This window comes from Tetrao urogallus (assembly GCF_951394365.1).
Source record: "Tetrao urogallus genome assembly, chromosome: 21".
Lineage (NCBI taxonomy): Eukaryota > Metazoa > Chordata > Aves > Galliformes > Phasianidae > Tetrao > Tetrao urogallus.
In genome coordinates, this window is record NC_136834.1 from 5,914,913 (window position 1) to 5,934,483 (window position 19,571).

General features: G+C 46.4%; 2 protein-coding genes across 2 annotated transcripts; one reads left to right on the top strand and one right to left on the bottom strand.

Moving 5' to 3' along the window:
• Nucleotides 1–2,040: 2,040 nt before the first annotated feature.
• Nucleotides 2,041–4,180, top strand: TPRG1L (tumor protein p63 regulated 1 like; the record flags this gene model as incomplete). The annotated part of the gene is made up of 5 exons (XM_079545654.1): nt 2,041–2,238; nt 2,316–2,407; nt 2,694–2,870; nt 3,120–3,273; nt 3,986–4,180. The coding sequence occupies 5 exons, from the start codon at nt 2,041–2,043 to the stop codon at nt 4,178–4,180; spliced, it is 816 nt and encodes a 271-aa protein (XP_079401780.1).
• Nucleotides 4,181–5,804: 1,624 nt separating this feature from the next.
• Nucleotides 5,805–18,166, bottom strand: WRAP73 (WD repeat containing, antisense to TP73; the record flags this gene model as incomplete). Its single annotated transcript, XM_079545418.1, has 12 exons — nt 5,805–5,914; nt 6,215–6,406; nt 6,851–6,976; nt 7,836–7,941; nt 8,876–8,953; nt 9,049–9,183; nt 9,645–9,731; nt 10,114–10,217; nt 10,745–10,817; nt 16,706–16,822; nt 17,374–17,526; nt 18,098–18,166. The coding sequence occupies 12 exons, from the start codon at nt 18,164–18,166 to the stop codon at nt 5,805–5,807; spliced, it is 1,350 nt and encodes a 449-aa protein (XP_079401544.1).
• Nucleotides 18,167–19,571: the final 1,405 nt, after the last annotated feature.

Genomic DNA, 19,571 nt, shown 5'->3' on the forward strand with positions numbered 1-19,571 from the left:
TTTCCAAAGCAGCCAAATGATTAACAGCAAACTGTAATGCTTAATTGGAAAGGAAGGGCTGCCCTGCCCCTGGAATAACAGCAAAAGGAGGAAAAGAAAGAAACAACGGGAAGCAGGTGTGCAAAGTGCAATGCAAAGCACAGGTCGGAGTTGAACTGTTTGCACAATCACTGCCTCTTGTGCTCAGAATAGCAGAAGAGCATCACTAGCTGGGTTTGCTACTGCTGGTTGGTATTTATATACATACACACACACACACGTGTACAAAATGAACTTGTGAGATCTCTGAAAAGGCGACACACAAAACTTTTGTTTCGTAGTATAACAGGAATGAGCTGTGAAATGAAGGAAGAGAATAACAAAGGCTACATTAAGCAGAGGTCCAGTTGAGGACCCCCCCCTCCCCCAAGTTCCTACACTTGGGCCATGAGCAGAGGACAGCCTGACTGCATTCCCTCCCATTCAGAACAGAGCATTGCCTCCCGCAAGCAAAGGCTGTGCAGATGTTCGAGTTTCCCTTTACCTCTCTGTGCTTTTGGAACACGTTAAAAAGCAGAAGCACAGCACAACCCCTCACCACCCTGCACCCTCAGCTCTGAAATGCAGCCCCCCAACCCCAGGACAGCACCAGATGCTTTCTGCTACTCACATGTGGGGCTGCAGCTCAGTGCCAGCAGCAAGGGAGAAGATCCACAGTGCAAGGATGAGCACCAGCATGGGAGCCTCCATGGCAGCACCTCTGCAGCCTTACTGCTGGGGGTCACAAATGGAGCACATCCACCCCCCCCGGCTGCTTCCTCAGCTCAGTGCAGTCCATGGGAAGCTGTCACAGCACGTGTCAGCGCTGGGTGGGAGCCAACAGCAAACCTGGCTTCTGGTGCTGCAGGGAATAACAGTGACTTCTCCTCCTGGCAGCTGCTTCCTGACATGATGTGAACCTGTAGGGGTTTCACAGAGCCGGGTCCCGTCCCACTGTGCAGCCCCATGAGGTTGGGGGGGGGGGCTGAGCTGCTTCCCCCCAGGTCAGCTCCTCAGACTCAATGCTTGCTCCTTTCTCTGTGTGTTGAGGGGCAGAAATCCCTCCCACAGTTGTGCCCCAGCCACACCAGAGGAGGGGGAAGACCTGCAGAACAGCAGCAGAAATAACGTTGGCTTTTTTTCACCCCCAAGGAAGAGTTCTTATGCAGTGCCCAAAGTCAGCTCCCGGACACCCCTTTCCAACACACCAGGAGGGATCTCACTGAGATTTGGTCTTCCAATGAAATATAACAGAAAACAATCCACCTCTGCCCAAGGAGACTCTGTAAAGTTGGGGAGAAGGTGCAGAACCACAGTGCAAAATGAGCAGTTCTGGAGGAGCTGGGGAATAGGATGGGAATGCTGCCGGCCTTCTCCTACCACAGTTCTCGTTCTGCAGGGAAAAGCACCCCCGGAGGAGCTGATGGGGATTTGCCTGAGCTGAGCTTTCCCAGCTCCATCAGAGTCCATGGAATCATTAAAGCTGGAGAAGACCTCTAAGACCATCAGGTCCATCCCCACAGGAGCACAGCGAGCCGCAAGCCGGGACAGCAGGACGGGACAGGGAGCAGCAGGGAGAAGTGAATGGGGAGAGAGGACAGCCGTGAGGCGCGAGGTGAGGCGGCCTTCAGCACACTGAGCTGCACGTAGGAAGCATCGCAGCCACGCGAGCCCTTCGGTCAGGCACGAGGGAGATCGTGCGGGCACCGAACCCGACGGACGGCAGGAGAAGAGCGGTGCCGGCAGCGGCTGCGCTTTGAGCGGCTTTCTGCACACGACGGGATCCGCACGGGAGACGGGAGCCCGAACCCAGCGCCGCTGCAGCGGCAGCTCCGGACCCTGCAAACCGCGAGCTGCACGAAGCCACGCGCCCGCCCGCTCCGTCGAAGCCCGCAGCGCTCTCCCATCCCATCCCCTCCCCTCCCCGACGCGGGGCGGTGCGGCGCGGCTCGGCCCCTCCCGCTGCCCGCCCCGGAAGGCGGCGGAGCTCCGTTCCGTTCCGTTCCGGCCCTTCTCGGCGCGATGCTGCAGCTCCGCGATCCGGAGGAGGGCGGCCCGGAGGACGAGGAGGCGGCGGGGGCGGGGGGGGCGGCGGCGCTGCTGGTGCCGGGGGGTCCCGAGCCGCCTTTCTCCGCCGCCCCCCCGCGGCAGAAGCTGCGCCCGCTGAACGTGCGCACCGCGAGCCGCGCGGGCCGCCTGAAGGAATACTTCGTGTTCCGGGTACGGCCCGGCCCGCCTCGCCTCCGGCCCGTTCGCCCCGCTCTCCTCTCACCTCTCGCTTTCTCGCCCCCCCGCAGCCCGGCACCATCGAGCAGGCGGTCAGCGAGATCCGCGCCGTCGTGATGCCCACGGAGGACGGCGACGTGGAGAGCGTGTGGCTGCTGACCGAGTGAGTAGCGCGGGGCAGCCGTGGCTGTAGCGCTGGAGGAAGGCGCTGCTCTCTTCTGCGTGCTCAGATGCAGTTAATACTTTACTGGCAATTATGTTTTCTATGTTGTGCCATTTCTGAGCCGGGATGTTCAACCTCTTCTCAGGCCTGGTGGTGGGAAGCGAAGGCTATGTTCGAAAACACAGCAGTGCCGATATTTGGCTCTGCTCTCCATCGCAGCCCTTGTATCAGACAAGCTGTTACATGTTTCCAGCCAGCTAAAGCTCCACGTTCCATTTCTTACCAGAATCGACCACTGGAACAACGAGAAGGAGCGCCTCGTGCTCATCACCGACCGGTCCCTTCTGATCTGCAAATACGACTTTGTGGGCCTGCAGTGCCAGCACGTCACCAGGATTGCACTCAACGCCATCGACACCATCTCTGTAGGAGAGTTTGAGTTCCCACCTAAATCTCTGAACAAGTAAGTTGATGCAGTCCCAGTTCAGTCCCGTGGCTGTCAGTGCACACAGCTTGAGCTGGCAGCCTTTGCCCTGGGACAAACCATGAGCTGCTGGTCGCCAACTTTGTTTATTCAAATTCCATCAGTGATAAAGGAGCTTGCTGTCTTGAACAGCTACAAACCAGCGCCACAGTTCCTGGCTTTAAGGAGGCCTTTTCCAGACCTCTAATGGAGGCCATCCCATATTAACCCCGCTGTCTTCAACACCAGGAGAGAAGGAGTTGGTATCCGCATCCAGTGGGACAAGAGGAGCCGTGCGTCCTTCATCAACAGATGGAACCCGTGGTCCACCAACGTCCCCTACGCCACCTTCACTGAGCACCCGATGGCAGATGCTGACGAGAAGGTTGCATCCCTCTGCCTGGTAAGGGAATCGCCTCTGCTGGTCTAGAATTCTAGATGGCCTCTGCTATTGCAGGCTGGGTACTGCTTAGAGTGGGTAAATCAAACAGGAGCAGTTAAATCCAACACACAGCTGCATCTTCCTGTTCTCTGCATCTCAGCTCTGAAGGGCAGCTGAAGCAGTTTTTGCCAGCTGGTTTACTCAGAGAGGAAGCTAAACCTTCTGGAAGTGCAGAGTCCTGTAAAACCCAAAAGAAAATGGATCTTGATGTTATTCCTGCTTTCATTTACCTGGCAGGCAAAGGGCTGACTTTTGTCTGGCACTTCCACCAGCTAATTAAACACATAACATCGTTGCTAATGCAAACCTTCACTTGGTAGCTCTCTTTTTTCTTTCAGTGGTTGCTCTCCTCAGATTTACACTTTGCAACAGAACATTACAGCAATTTAACTCCAGCACTAGTGTTAATGGCAGGAGAACAGCAGAAAAATAGGATGGCTACTGATAGCTTATTTACATATCTAGCCACTGTTTGCTTGTAAACAGTGCTATATGACATTAGTCATAATTATCAGAATGTAAAGTTTATTGTGGAATGTGAGATTCACAGCAACGAGAGCTTCAGTGTTGACCCCTTACACTTTTAGCAGCCTTCCCTATGAAAGCAGAGGGATTTGTAAAACAATGGGGAAAACATCACCGTGATTTATTATTATCTTTTTCAATCTTTCAGTTGGAAAACTTTAAAACTCAGCTCATCCAGGCCGTGAAGAAAGCTCACAAGGAATGGCCACTGCCAGGAAGGGCCAACGGGGTCCTGGTGCTGGAGCGGCCTCTTCTGATTGAGACTTATGTGGGATTGATGTCCTTCATCAACAACGAGGCCAAGCTTGGCTACTCCATGACAAGAGGCAAAATTGGGTTTTAAAATGCACAGCATTTGGTCTTTTTAAAGGGAAAGCGATTTTATGTTAGGCTCCTGGGGAGAACCCTGCCTGGCAGAATATTTGGTAAGCAAAGCAAAGACATTACAGGAAGGAAAGGGGGGTGGGTGCAGAACCAGCAGTTCACAGGAGGCCCTGGTTGTTATGGAGAGGAGAATGCACGGTGCAGAGTGAGCTGAAGCAGACACACAGCGGTGTCATGCCTGTATTGTGTAGCTAACTAACAGCCCTTACACAGGGCCAGCAAGCAGTGCTGTTTTCTCTTCCATTTCTAACTGCACATTCTTCCCTGTTAATCTGTGCAATCAGAATCTGCTGCAAACAACGCCCAAGGTCCTGTGCCATAGGACATAGGATTGTACCCCAAATCATGTGCTGTGCTGGGGACTGACCTGTATTGCTTAAAGAGGTTCCAGTGTCTCCCAGTTGCAGAGATCTTAGCATACTGATGACTGACACACAGCTTTCAGGACTCATAACAGGCATCCTTTAGCAAGAGAGCCAGCAACTCCTGTTACAGCTGTACTGCTACATGTGCTCAGAAGCAGGGAACGTGACTTATTTCTTTGTCAGCAGGCACATGGCTGAATGTAGATCATTAGCTTTTTGTAGAAGTAGCTCCTTCCTCAACTGAATCTGACTTGCCATTTCGTACCACCTTTTGCTGTAACCACAAAGACTGAGTGAATTGCCAAAAGCATTGCAAACACTTGCCTTCAGAGCTGCTACCTGTAGTAACCCTACTTTGGTCACATTTATATTCATAGCAATTTTCTTACATCCACTCTAGTTTGGCACAGCAGCAGCACGGGGCCTCCTAACAGAGACAGACAGAACTTTAAGCACTGTATGTCAATCTGGATTTATACATTCTTACATTTAACCTCATCCAAGCCTCCAGTACTGAATTTCAGAAGCAGGGGAGAGATGCTATAACCACAAGTGCTCACGGGGTTACTGCAACAAGCTTTGTCATTGTCTGTGATCTTCTATAAACATGGTTTTATGGGAATATTTGTCTGCACAGCTGCAATGCTGAATAAATACTGTGCTGCAGCAGCTTTTTCTTTTTTTGAGCTTGATTTGTGTTTCTGAAACTCACACAAAGCAGAAATGACAGTGGAATACAAGTTGCACGCACCTCTCAATGCATTCTCTAAGGTATCTGCTTCACTGTTACCTTTCAGTAAAGTTAGATGTCCCCAACTTCATTCATTTTGCACAGACTGAGGCTGTCGAATTAATGGCATTTTTTTAGTTAGAATCATATTAAGTCTGTAATTATCAAAATATTTATTGGAAATTATCAAATTTAAATAATATCTATACATTATGTACATTCAGCTACAGTGTTAGAAAAAACTCCACAGTTCACAGAATTAGCAAGAAAGTTCAATTACATCAAAACTGAAGTCTTCTTAAAAATCCAGACTTTGTTTTCCACACTTTAGATGCAACATCATTCAGAAACACTCACAGCACCTTATGGATTGGAGTTTGATTAAGCTCCTTCAAATAAATAATTCATAAATAAAACGCTTCAGATTGGGGTTTGACCCCTTTCCTCATTCTTCCTCAGATTTGTGAGCATTTCAATGCAACTGAGAGTTATTTCACTTCTTCTCTTCCTAAGTAACACACACACAAGTTATCCTTACTCAGAAGTGCCATGGAATCTCCACTAGGATGCCAGCAGAGAGAAACAATCTGGAAGTCACCTGCAGGAACAGCAAGAAGCACCTCCTTATTCCAGTCCCCTTTTCCTAGGTAAAAAGCCACATGCACTGCAAAACAACCATCCCTCCCACCTTAGAAGCTTTAAACAGGGAGTCTGATTTTGTTACTGTGCAGTAGAGACCAGCACAAATAATCTGCAGTCTTTTTCTGAAAGATTGAAAGACCTGTTTTCAAGGAGCCATAAGCCAAAGCTAAACCTTTACTTAATTTGGCCCCAGCGTTATTATAAGTGGAAATAAAAAGCTCATGGCAGCTTGCAGAGGGCACTGTACCTTCTTTACCTTCGGTTGGCACTTGTACTGACACACATCCAGCTGGGGACCACAAGTAGACTTTGCTATTTCCTGTACATAAAGCAAGTCGAGGCTGCCGTGGGTCCCACTGGAAGGACTGGATGGCACACAGCTGCTCCAACACTACAAACAGTTTCAGTTTCTGAATGTCCCAGATCCAGACAGCATTAGGAATGTTATCTGACAGAAAGAAAGGGGAAATCATTTGAATACCCAAAGGAAAAACAGGCCTCACAGCCTCTTTAGAAGTACTCAGTTTGTCTTCCAGCCTCCGCTGTTTCTTACTGAGCTATTCAGTCATGCTGCTGTTAATGGGCTCTGCCTCCAAACCACAGCTTTTGCATCCTGACAAACAGCCCTCAGGCCTGTCAAAGGGAAAACCTGAGTGCCAATGCCATGATCACGTGTCAATCAGAAGCCCCACAACAGGCTGTGAAGAGCTCTGCCTTCCAAGGGACACACTGAAAGCGGAGCAGGAAGGAACTGAGCGCTTCCTTTTCCAATCCAGTGGCTTCATATACATGTGAAGCATAAAGAGCAGGTTATTAGGTATAAAGGCAAGCTCAAGGTAAAGCACATATAACAAAAAGGTTTCTCCTTTAACAGAGGACAGTAGGAACTTACCATTTTTGGTTGCCAGGAAACAGTTATCAGGACTGAATGCCAACATCCCAATCCCCATTTTGGGATTAGCCCTGTCAGTAACTGGTTTGACGTACTGGAAAGAGACTGGCACCTGGGAAATGTCATCTGGAATTGAAATAAAAGTATCCTACTAAGCGAGCCTGAATGGACACAGCATTCAATTCCAGCTGCTAAAAACAGGACAGTGATTTACTCTCCTGCAAGATGCTCCTATTAGCAACCAATAGTGCTTTTTTTTTTTATTTTAACATTACATCTTTCTATGAATAGCTTTCTGTTCTTACTCTCCTACAAAAACTAAAAAGGACTGGAAATCCCACATCTGAGATTAAACTATGAAAAATAGGTAAGATCAAGTTTCCCACCATCTTTTAACTTTTATTCCAAACCAATACCAATGCAAGGCAAAGGTGGATACTGCTATAGTACCAAAAAGTAAAAACAGTAGAAAAATACTAATCATACATTGCCTTCCATTAGTTCAGTATTTCAGAGTCCCTTCTAAAACAAACAGCAAGACTAACACCTCCTGATGTTATTTTATAAACCACTGGAACTGCCACATGCTGTAAGATTCTTAATTGCTAATCAGGTGCTGCAGTTAAAGCAACTCCAAGGCATGAGACAACATCGCATGGGTTTCTGCAAATCACAAGAAATGCAGTGTTCAGATAGTTTTTCTAAGCCACTTGGAGACACATCTGCATTTCTATACTGCTATTTCTGCTGTGTCCAAGCAGTACAAGAGAACTGTAACAACAGCCCAGTGATCTTTAGAGTGCCTTCAGAGTGCAGCATCCTCTCTAGCAGGGTGCTCCTGCCCTGGAGCTCTTCAGTTAACTCAGGAGACTCGAGCAGAGCACCCAGAGGATCCATTCCAATATCAGCATTTACGTAACATTTATTTATAGAGTGATTTCAGATGGCAAGCTCAAGTGTCTTACTTTACTAAACCTTGGCTTACATTTACTTTGTGTGCTGAAGACAGAACTAGCCAATGCTCTTGTCGGAGGGAAAGAAAATCTCTCTGTTTCAACAGATGGGGATTTCTCCACTTCTTTATACACAATCTACAAAGAAACAAGTGACAGTTCTAAGAAGGGCCTGGGAGAGTTTGAACTTGGGCTATCAATAAATATCCACATCCCACTAACTCGAGTGTTATACACCTCATTTCCAGGTGTATGACATCTCAGCATCCCCAATTCACCAGGGAAGGAGAGGGGCTTCAAGTAGGCAAATACTGAATCCTGCATTCTGAATTATTTGCTCATTGGAACCATGATCAAGAAAACTCTTCTGACAGATAAATGCATCTTGAAGTCCATGAAGACTGAGTCCACCTCATTTAATATTCCTGAAACCTACATCTGGCAGGGCAATAAATTATTTTCATTATAATGGGAACATAAAATCATTTGTTTAACAAAGAATCTTTATTCTTAATATTACCATAAATAAACACAAAGTGCAAAACTGCAGGAGCAAAAATATTTTAACAGCAGGCCTATAACTTCTTATCCCCTAACAGGATAAAAAATGCCAACTGCAATTCTTGTCTGTGTAGTAGAGGCTAGCAGAGCTGTTTCCATTTGTCTTCCATTACATGTTCTATGCTTCACAGGAAAATAAAAGGTCATTTTTCAATTAAGAAAAGTTGTGTTGTGCTGAGGTGTGGATCAGTGGATCGTGATCCACATCCTCAGATCTCTAGGGCAGTCACCACCTACAGTAAGACACACTGACACGTGGCAGCAGTCCTTGGAGAATCTACTAATGCTTACACTGATAATCAAAAGTGTATCCCAGAAAGTTGGAAAGGATTCCTTTATTTTTCCCTTATGATTTCAAATATTCAAGAAGTTCCCCAAGCACCATTTAGAGCTTAGGAGGGGAAAAAAAGGAAAGCCTCCAGGATGAAGTGGATTTACTAACATCTTTGGAAACAAACAGCCACACCAACCAAGTGCTGATAATGATTCAGCAGTTTGCAGCCATACTTACAGCCTTTGTGTTACTAAGAGTTGCTGGATGTTCAAACTCTGTGATCTTTTTCCACGTTACATGGTTCAAGATACGCACCTAATTCAGGAGGATATTGCAAGACAGAGTGGTTACAACACGATTCTGCAAGTGGTTTGTTTAGATAGGTTTATTTTCTCTTTTCCATTTCTTACCTTTTCGTCATAGCTGCCAATTGCCAAAAATTGGCTGCTGGGACTCCAGGCAATGGATTTTATGCCTAACGACCATTCATAAGCCTGGTATGTGGACAGCAGTCTGCCATCAAGGGAGTACAGCAATATTTTGTACTGAAACAAATTGATTATTTGGTTTGGTCCTATTGCCCATAACTCCACAGCCATCAGAAGACACTTTGCACAAGAGATAACATTTAAATATTCCTAATTTCTTGGGTCACTACTTAAATTCTCACGCAACATAAAGTAAAATTGTCTTACAGAATAATTCTTTCCTTATTGATCTGAGTAGCAGCTTCCACAATGTTTATAATCAAAACTACAAACACATTTTTATATAAGTTAGATGTCAATAAGCTATTTTATCATCATCAAGGACCCACGTAAGTTTGACATACTTGTTAGGATGCCCATTACCTACACAGGTGACATATTCTGAAATGTTTCCTTGGAGTTCAGCTTATCTTACATTTGTTTAGAAATACAACACCACATTTTATCTTAGTTATTGCTTCATACATGGCAGCTATAAAAAAATAACTTAAATTCTGAATTCATCTTTCCCCTCATACCTCAAGACATGTATCCCACACTGCCAGAACACAGCCATTGGGAGCCCATTCAATCCCAAACAGATCTTGTGTTTCAGTGTCAAAATGCTGCCCCCAAAAGAGAAAAACATCATTTGAAGCATAACACTAACAAATACTACATATGTAATCCTCAGTTTCACCCTTCCAAATGCTATCACAAATATAACATTCTTTCATATGCCAGCCCAGAAACGTATGGTTTACTGTCACTAAAGTTCATATGAGGGGCTGTTTGTTGGTTGTTTCTTTACACACATAGTATACACAGCTTCCTCAGCAGAAGCCCTCTGCTATGGAAGTATGCTGCAGGCCAGCAAAGGAGCCAGATGCTGGCTAGAAAATACACTGGCAAGTCTACAACCAGAGTAGCAAAGTGATGGTGTTTAAAGTAGCGTGCAGCAGATGCTCGTTACCTATTCAGAAGCAGGGCAAGGCAGACACTTCTTACCCTCAGCAGCTGCCAGTTACTGCACACAAAGAGGCTGACAAAGTCCTTGCAGTCACGTCTTTCTGCTACTGCCATATAGCGGCCATCCTTGGTGAAAGCTATTCCTGCCAGCGGGACAGAAAGCTAAGTCAGAGAGCAAGGCAGAGTAACGGATGATTGGCCAAAAAAGCAGATGAAGCAGTTAATTTTGTTTAGCTGTGCAAGTTAGTTATGCAGCTACTGGCATCCCATCAACTTCCAAGTGTCAGCTCCCATCCCCTCTCTTATTTTCTATGTTGCCATCATCTCATACAAGGTATTCTTGTACACAAACCTCAGGCAGCAAATTGCTAACTGCAGGTCTGATGGGAGCCACCCTCTTTTCAAGTGACAGATAATGAGGAAAGGCACTTCAGATTTGTGCTTTTCATCACCAACATACTCAGCTTAATCTGACACCTCACAGGACCCATCAGAGAGGGAGCACAACAGAAAGCCATGTAGAACAGGCACACAACTGGTTACAGTTCTGTGCAAGGGCTGAAAACTCAGATCCGAGGGCAGCAGTCACAGCACATGGCACCCAGGTACCCATCACAGAGAAATGCATCTGTGTTCAATCCCATACCTGTGGGAAATTGGTGACACTTACCCTGCTGACAAGCTTTGGGATACTTGATGTAAGATACTGATTTTGTACACAAGGACCACACAGTTATCCGCAGCTGTTGAGAAAGACAAGGAAGCATTTGCTTGTTTTTGTAGATTAAAAAGTTAGTACATACCCCCCAACCCCAAAACCTAGATCAACAACGCAAAGTAGATTCAGTGCATGGTTTCGTTCAGTTTTGCAGTTATTCTGCATAGCACAAAGCTGTAAGAAAATCTGGAAGGAATTCTTTCAGCACTCTCTTCAGTGAGCAAGGATACTTATTCCTAATTAATATTACAGGCACAGAACGCTCCCAGAGGTCCAGGTGCAGAACACCAGGATGGACAGCAGCACTTCACTGATACTGAAGATGGAGATGCACTCAGTGTTAGCTGGGTTCATGCTCATAACATGTTGCCAATATCCTTTTCAGCTGGAAAAATAATTTCATCACAAAACATGGGAAAGAGATGAGAAATCAATGCAACTCAAGAACGCTGTATCTTAAGCTACTGAGTATGAAACCAGATCTGTTTATTAACTCCTAACCACATGCTCAGCTGTGATGCTGATTTGCACTTTGTTCTTCCTTCCTCAGCCACCCACAAGAAGGCAACGTTTCAGAACTGAGAGAATTAGAATTAAAAGACAAGCAAAAGCAAGGCATTAAGCGCCATATCTGCGGTATTTCTGGAGCCTCGTGCACCCACAGAACATGAAAACTGCAAAGAAGGCAGTCAGCTGCAAAACAAGCCCCTTCACAGCTCGTCAAGGTCACAGCCTGCATTCTGGAAGCTCTGCGTTGCCATCTGCAGATTATTCAATTAAAAACAAATACTTACTCTCCCTTAGCAACGGCAGCCACACCAGACATATGTGCATTAATCAGTATGTCATGTGAACCTTTGCATTTATATCTGGAGCAAGGAATGTTTCCAGGGTATGTTTTTCATCCCATGTTTTCCTGTATTTTTATTGCACCAAGGTAAGAGATTCTAGACAAGACACAGGTAAAACTATTTTTGCAATTAAGATCCATGGGCACAAAACCATCCTTCTCAAGTCCACTGAACAACAACATCAGTTCTGATTCACTACATGAATATAACTTTAGCACCATCTACCATTCAATCACCCACCTGCATCCAACGCAGATCAATTACCAGCAGTGATGGGAAAAAAGTTTCTGTTGCTCTTTTTCTTGTGTTTGTCCTCAATAAACATTCTCCTTTCTCTGAAGCAATTGGTACAATTCAGTGGTGAGAAATGGCCCCAAGGAAGCCTCCTGTGTGTTTGTGCTTACCTGGTAACACCGGAGCCTGTGCACTGCAGTGGACCTTAGAGGCTTTTTAACTGCTGACATGAATCATGCTTTGATGTTGTGTATAAACCAAGCTACAGATTCCTAACACTGCCTCTCTCCAGAAATGTGAAGAGCAAAAGCAAAAGAGCATCATTAGCTGTTTTTACTAATTTTTAATACATATTGAAGAAACTTATGAGACTTGAAAAGACCACACACAAAACTGCTGTTTTAAAACGTAACAGGGAAGAGCAACAACCATATCAGATTCCAGTCGTCTTAAGTCCAAAGTTTTAAAAAGCACAATTGGGCTACTGTTCAATGCTGCCTTTATTCTCTCTTCCTTTATTTAACAGCTATGAAATTACAGCTAGACATCTGTAGTGCCACCTTAAAGTTTAAGGGATCCCAGTGGAATCTGCAAGATGAACACCATTAATCAAGTTTTATCACCACAACTGCTCACTTCCGGACATACAAAAATACAGCATTGTTAGTCTGCTCCTCATGCAAGATTTACTTTAAAAATACCAACACAATGCCTACTCACATTCTTCTATAGCAACTGCAATAGTGATATGCTGCTCACTCCTATTAATTGCAGTGTTAAATGCACTTGCTGCTGTTCCTCCCTTGACCAAAACAAGCAGCACACACAACACACATTCTACAGCCACTTAATACAAGCTTAGCAGCTGCAAGCTTTGAATGCTGAGGTCTGGATTGTCATTTTTCCTGACAAAGGCATCCAAGTTCACACTTGTGTTACCACTTGGCTCCAGCCAACTCACCTGGCCCGCTGTGTGTCACATGAACTGCTACTGCAGACCAAACAGACTGGCTCCAAGGCTTAGAAAAGGCAAAGCCTTACTGCTGGAGCACACGGGAAGAGGGGAATCTCTCAGGGAGAAGCAGCACAGGGCGTGCAGAGCTCCTACTGTTACCTCTGCCTTGCCTGAGGCTCAAACAATTCAGCTGGGAGTTCTACTATAACTTCATCACAACCTCCTGTCCAAGCCACACAACACAGCCTAAAAAGTCTGGGACTGGTATTAGAAACTTATGAGCAAAGTGTTTTTTTGATCTCTAAATTTAGAGATTCTTTTCAGTTTTTCAATTCATCTAGAGTAAAAAAGTTTCCCTAAACTGGAAGTTACAGTGTGTACTTCATCTGTGCCCTCAGACCTGCCTTACACAGGCTAACAATGCTTACAATTGAACATGAGGAAAAAGGGAGACCCTTCACCTTCTGAGATGGAACTGAAAAATGATTCCACAATCCTACCCAAGCTGCCAGTGAAACCTGGCCTGAGGAGGATTATTTCACAGCCAGCAGAGATAATTGAGAGACAGAAACAAAATGCAGAGGATGAAAAAAAGAAAGCAAAAAAAGCTTTAGAAAAAGCACAATAAACTGTGCTGTTCCTATTTATTCAGAGTTTGTGGGGAAGGAACAACAGCTTTCACAGCAGAACAGCTTGTGGTTGGGTCAGAGCATGGCAGGCATTTCTTACTGCCCGTTTTGAGGGTACTTTCTCTTTCCTTACCATAAGTTCCTAGATTAACTGGAGTTGTCAAACCCAAATCCTAACAATAATGGTGTCTGAGAAGTTTTCAGCTGTTGTTTTGCAGTGGAAAAAAAAAAAAAAAAAAACCCAAACCAAAAGCAGAAGCATTTTTAAAATAGCCTAAAAACAGCTGAGAAAAAAAAGCATTTAGATGGTAACGTGATAAACAGTCTGCAGTGCTGGGTTCAGGACTACGTCCAGTGTTGACAGCTATAGGCAGGTGTAAGACTGGTGATTTTCAATAGATAAAAACACACTTTTAAACAACCTTGCATCTCAAATGACTGTCAACTTTTGTCCCAGACTTGACTGGGTCACAAAGCCTCCTTACATAGCACTGTCTGTCAGCACCGGATTTCAGAAGATTATTCAGAGCGCATTCCTCGACAGAAAGCATTTTTCAACCAACGCAGCCATTTACAGTTACTAAGGATTAGCTCCAATATACACAGAAACACACACAATTTTTTCTCCCACTGTAGCTCCAAGGAAGCTTCTTAATGCTTCAGTACTGAAGTGGAACTCAAGAAACTACAGTACATGAAATTCCAAAGCACAGGTCTTAAGAGAAACGCTCCAGAACAATGCGGATGATCTCCAACCACCTACCACAAAACTTCCAAGCCTGGAATAAGTTCCATTTGCTTTCCCTGCGTCTTTTATCTGCAGCTCTTGTTTGAACTCTACGTACCTGTCATCCCAAACTTTGTGTGGGAAAGAGGAACGATACCTGGAATGACATCTGATAGGACAGGACAAGCTGATAACATGGACTCCTCCAGCAAGCAGCCTGCTGTGCTAGATAAACTGCAGAGTGTTTTCAGCAGAGGAAGCACCTGCTACAAAATACAGTAGCAAACAACAGCTATGGGACAAACTGCTTTCCAGGGCACTACACAAATCAACAGCACTGACATCATGCTCCAACTTTCTCAGATTCCAGTCTTCTGTGAGGGAAAGAACAGAGCCTGTGTATGCTTCTGGTCATCAAACCACACCACTGAGCTCTGCCTTATGTACCATACTGTTTGCTGGGATGTTTATGTAAAGGTTTAGATGGTTATCTGTACCATTCTACATTACTGCACCCCGTGTAATAATGTTAGGACTCATGAGACCTACACAGTGATACAGAATTGTCTGCAGCAAGATGACCACACCTGCATATTTACACTAACATTAGAAATTAAATACCCTGGGAGCATCACTGCTCATCTCAAAAGACAACCGAGTCAAAATGGATTTCAGAACATGTCAGAATTCTCATGCACTCCTCTTCAGTTAGAAACTGCACATGATGTGACTGGTGGTCACATTAAAAAGAGAAAAGATAACAGCACTCACTACAGATGCTATGTAAAAATGTAAAGATGTTACTGCAAAAAAATCTGACTGCAAGTCACCCAATGAATACGTTCCCTGTTGCACTAATAAGCAAGGATTGCTAGAAATAAATTAGCATAACCATATGCTTAAAGAAGTCTCTAGTAGAAATGACTTCAATTTGCAAGCTTACAATGGAGCTCATATGTTAACTTGAAGAATTACAAGTATGAGTGATTAGTTGGTGCTGTTCGAAAATGTCAAGCTACCAAAGCCAAACTGCACTGGTTGACAGGGAACCAGAAGCCCCCCCAGGCAATCCCTGAAGTTCATAGCACACATAATACACCAATATTAAGTATCTTGACAGTTTCTGTCCCGAGCACTGCTAACGCCTGTCCCAGCAGACCATGGATTTACATGCTATAGAGTAAACACAACTCAGACATCGGCATTACCCAGGCAGCTGTCTGACAAAGCTAATTTAGCAACCTGTTTACAGCTGGAAAGAAAACTTATCCCAACACAGATGCCAACTTGGCAAAGGCTTAATGAAATCCTTTAAGGTCAAACCAAGTTCTGTTGGGAGGTAATAAATACTTGCTGGTCCACCCCCACATGAATGTGCCATAAGAAACTCATTCGTAGCACATAACACCAGGCTTCAGTTTGGGTTACAGGGACAACACCACTCCTGCCTGACTGTCAGGCATGTCTTCAATGACTTAGAGTTGTAGCTCTGGACTCATATTTATTTTACTCACTACCAAGGTGATTGCTGCTGGAGAAACTCAGGTTTAAATTAATCACTCCACAAAATCCATGATGTAAGAAGTTGAGGGGAAATGGAAGGAGACTGTTTGACAGGCAGAAAATCCCTACCTCAGCCAGCACTGCAAATCCTTGCCAGGGAATTCCACCCTGTATGCATATTTCCACACAGGTTCCCTTGAGAGCATCAGTTTTTACACTAACTCCAGTATGCACACAGATAACAAGCCCCCCACCTGCATCCCACTGATTGATATTTGGATGGAAATCTTGCTGTGTAACATCCAAACTCAGGGCAACAATGCATCATTTCAAAATCCGACTCGTTCTGAAAAAGTCAGATATATTAAGCAGAAAAATTTCTCACATGTGGTTCCCAGCTATTTTCTGGCCATTCGATGTACTGAATTGCATCAATCATCAGCTAAAAAGGTGGAGAGTCAGACTTCCACATGCCTTCGAACGCATCCTCAGTGTACAGCATACACAGAGTGATCTGGGCTCTACACCTTAGTGCAGATTCCAGAACACAGCTCTTAACTGCTTACACAGGTTTTAATTCAGATTTCACAAGTGCTTCTACCAGCAGCCATCTGACTACTGTTTGCCACATCAAGCCCTTCTGTAAGCATTTCCCAGTTAACCTAAGACTATGGTTTTTTTTAATTCAAAAGCCATTTGTGGATGTTTGTAGATCTCCCTGAACTACCAACGTATTTGGTTACCAAAACTGCTTTCATAGATGAATGTTATTCCTACAGTTAAGCACACAATTTTATCTGTCTAAGAGTCCATTTTCTATCTTACCAAAACTCCAGAGAATAAAACATTAACACAATAACATCTGAACTGGAACTAATGTAGTTTACATCTGGGAATACAGGAAAACTGTTCTTTACCACCACTACAGCTTTAAGAACTCCAGGTTATTTTAAGAGGCAAAGGGCAGACAGTAACATCTGATACCATGGAGAGTAATCATGACTTCACACTTACATGAAACTCCGTTGTATTGAGAATGTGACGACCATCCGGACTCCAACATGAAGCCACCAATCCTGCTGACCCTTCATCTATCTTACAGTGCCAGTCTGGCTGCTCCAAGGACCAGACCTACATCAGGAAGGAAGGAAAACAAGCAGGCACCAAACAAACAGCTCATCAAAACCTCTCCTTGCAAGAATACGCTTCAGCTGAGAAAAAGCTCCTGCATCACCGACCAGAGAGGGCAAGAAACCTCCAAGCCGTGGCCATGAAGGACTGGCGTTGGATTCCGCTACAAAAGTAAGCCTCACAGCTCTGTGTGTTAATAGAAATCATAAAATAAGCAAAAATATTTGACAAATATTCTGAGTATATCCAGCAATTGAAAAAAAAAAAAAAACATGCTTTAGACCATTTGGCAAGTTTGCATGTATTTGTTTCCTGCTGAAATAAGAAAATTCTAAGATCCTTTCTAGCTTTGGTTTAAATTAGTTTACTTTGTATTTTCATTCTAAGATCGTTTTGAAACTAAGAGGTAGGTCACAGTTTTATAAGTCATAGCGTGCTGCACTACATATCATCAATAACATTTTCCATTACTTTAGCAAAAGCATTGAACTGGTGACTGCTGTTCACACTCACAGCACACACAAGTCTACGACAGGACTCTGGGTCCTTACCTGAACAATCCCTCGCTTGTACATGGCACACAATATGAAAAGAGAATCAGACGACCATTCTATGTACTGAATCTGGTCCAGGCAAGTGTACAGCTGAAGGATCTGGAGGGTATTCACATCCCGAATGATCAGCCGGTACTGCACACAGGAAGCCTGAGCACAAGCAGGAACACAGCTGGGTTGGTGCATCAGCCCCGGACCTGAGAAGCTCGATGTGCTGCACCCCACAGCGCTGTACTGGGCAGCATTCACCCTTAGAAAGGCTTCACACGAGCTGTGCTCTAACACAAACAGTGGCTTAAGCCAGTAGGGGGGCCTATAGTCATTTAAAACCCGAGCTCATTAGTTCTGTGGCTGCTTGCTAGGCACGACTAAGCCTACTCCTCCAAAACACGATTCCTCGTCCCGTCGGAACGCCACTAATCTTTTAAGCGTCGGTAACTGAGCGCTGTGCTGACCGCAGCCCGCGCCGTTACAACCAACCGGACGGACCGACCGACCCGCACGGCTCTCTGCAGGCCCGTGGCCGTGCGGCACAGCCGCTCTCCTTGTTAACCCCCACAGGAACGGCACCGCACCGCCCGGAGCCCGTCCCAACGGGAGGAACCGAGGCCCGCTCCCGGCCCAGCTCCCGGCCGCCACCACGCGGCCCACGGGCGACCACCGCCCGGTAACGCCCGGCTCCACCTCAAGGCCCCGTCCCGCCCCTCAGCCCCGCTCTCACCAAGCACTTCCCATCGGGGGAGAACCTGCCGAGCAGCCCGGAGAGCTTGAACAGCTCCGAGAAGTCCATGGCACCGCCCGGACCGGCACCGGGAACAGCACCGATTCAAACCCGCCCGCTTCGCCCGCCGCGCCCTGGCCCACACCTTAGGGCGGAAGCGGGCGGAAAGGGCGGGAGCTTCCGGTCTGGACAGCCAATCGGGGCAGGGGGTGCCGCGCGGCATGCCGGGGGTCGTAGTCCGGGCGGCGCGGGCCGTTTCTCTGTCAGGGAGCGCCCGGCGGCGGGAAGTCCCCGCGAGTGAGCAATTATTATGCAAATGAGCTGCGTAATGACAGCGGCGCGTTCCCAGCGCGGGCTCCGCGCCCTGCAGCCCGCCAAAGTCACCGGCGCCGTTCCCTCATTAGCGGACTTCCCTCTAATTTGGCTGTCAGACGTTTCGGGTCGGCAGCGTGCCGCGGCCTGCTGCAGGTCACACTTCCCGCTTCGCAGTTAATTGCTGATGGAAATGAAAGGCCGAGAGCTGCAGATGAGGCGCACCGGTACAGGGAGGGCGTAGAAATAAAAGATCCTAAAGCTTGATGAGAGAAAGAGCCACGAAGGGTTTTGGGAGGTGATGGGGGGGGGGAGCAGCCCGGACCTGCTGCTCTGCCCCGGTGTGTGAGGCACTGCCGTAACCCCACCCAGGATGTGCCCACAGCGACAGCCAGCATCGGGATTTGTTATGGGAAGTGGAGGCCGAAGCTAAGCTTGGCTGAAGCAAACCTTGAGCTTGTGGAAACGCTGTCAGCAGACGTTGGGTGAGTGCGGAGAGCTGAGAACTGCAGCTACAAGTAGAGAAAGCCACTGGGTAGTGGTTTAAAGAAGGAATATTCCATCTTCTGACCCACAACGTGGGGCTTTCAAGTGAGGAAGAAGGCTCTTGGCCTTGCTGCCCTTTGGGGACGGTCCCTGCTGTTCCCCAGGAGGGATGACTGGGCCTTGTGAGCAATGTGAGCACCCAAACAACTCCAGAGCAGCAATCTGGCAAGGTGCAGAGCTTCCTTTGGAGCTGTGCTTTCAGTCTCCTTCCCAGCTCGACAGCAGCTGTCTTCCTGGCCCTGCTGCTGCCCCAGAGTCATTTTGGGGCTGGTGACCAGCTTAATTCCCCTGCACGCTTGGCTGAGCTGTCCCCACCCCTTTGTAACTGCCTTGTATTCCAGGAAGGGAGTGCACAAGCCTTTGCCTCACTTTTCACATAGCTTTCAACAGCTCCAATGTCATTGCCTAGGCGACCAGGACGCTACTAGATTGTAGTGCAGTAAATAACAGATCCTCAATCCCAGGCCGCTCCTGTCTGCGGGAGACCTCCGGAGGAACTCCAAGTGCCTGGGGAGCCAGAGCAGGTAGGAGAAAAAAGACAAAGGGAAACTCCTTGCGATTTGTGTGTGTGTGTTCCTCAGCACAGACCCTCTCTCAGTTGCTCCGTAGTGCAGCT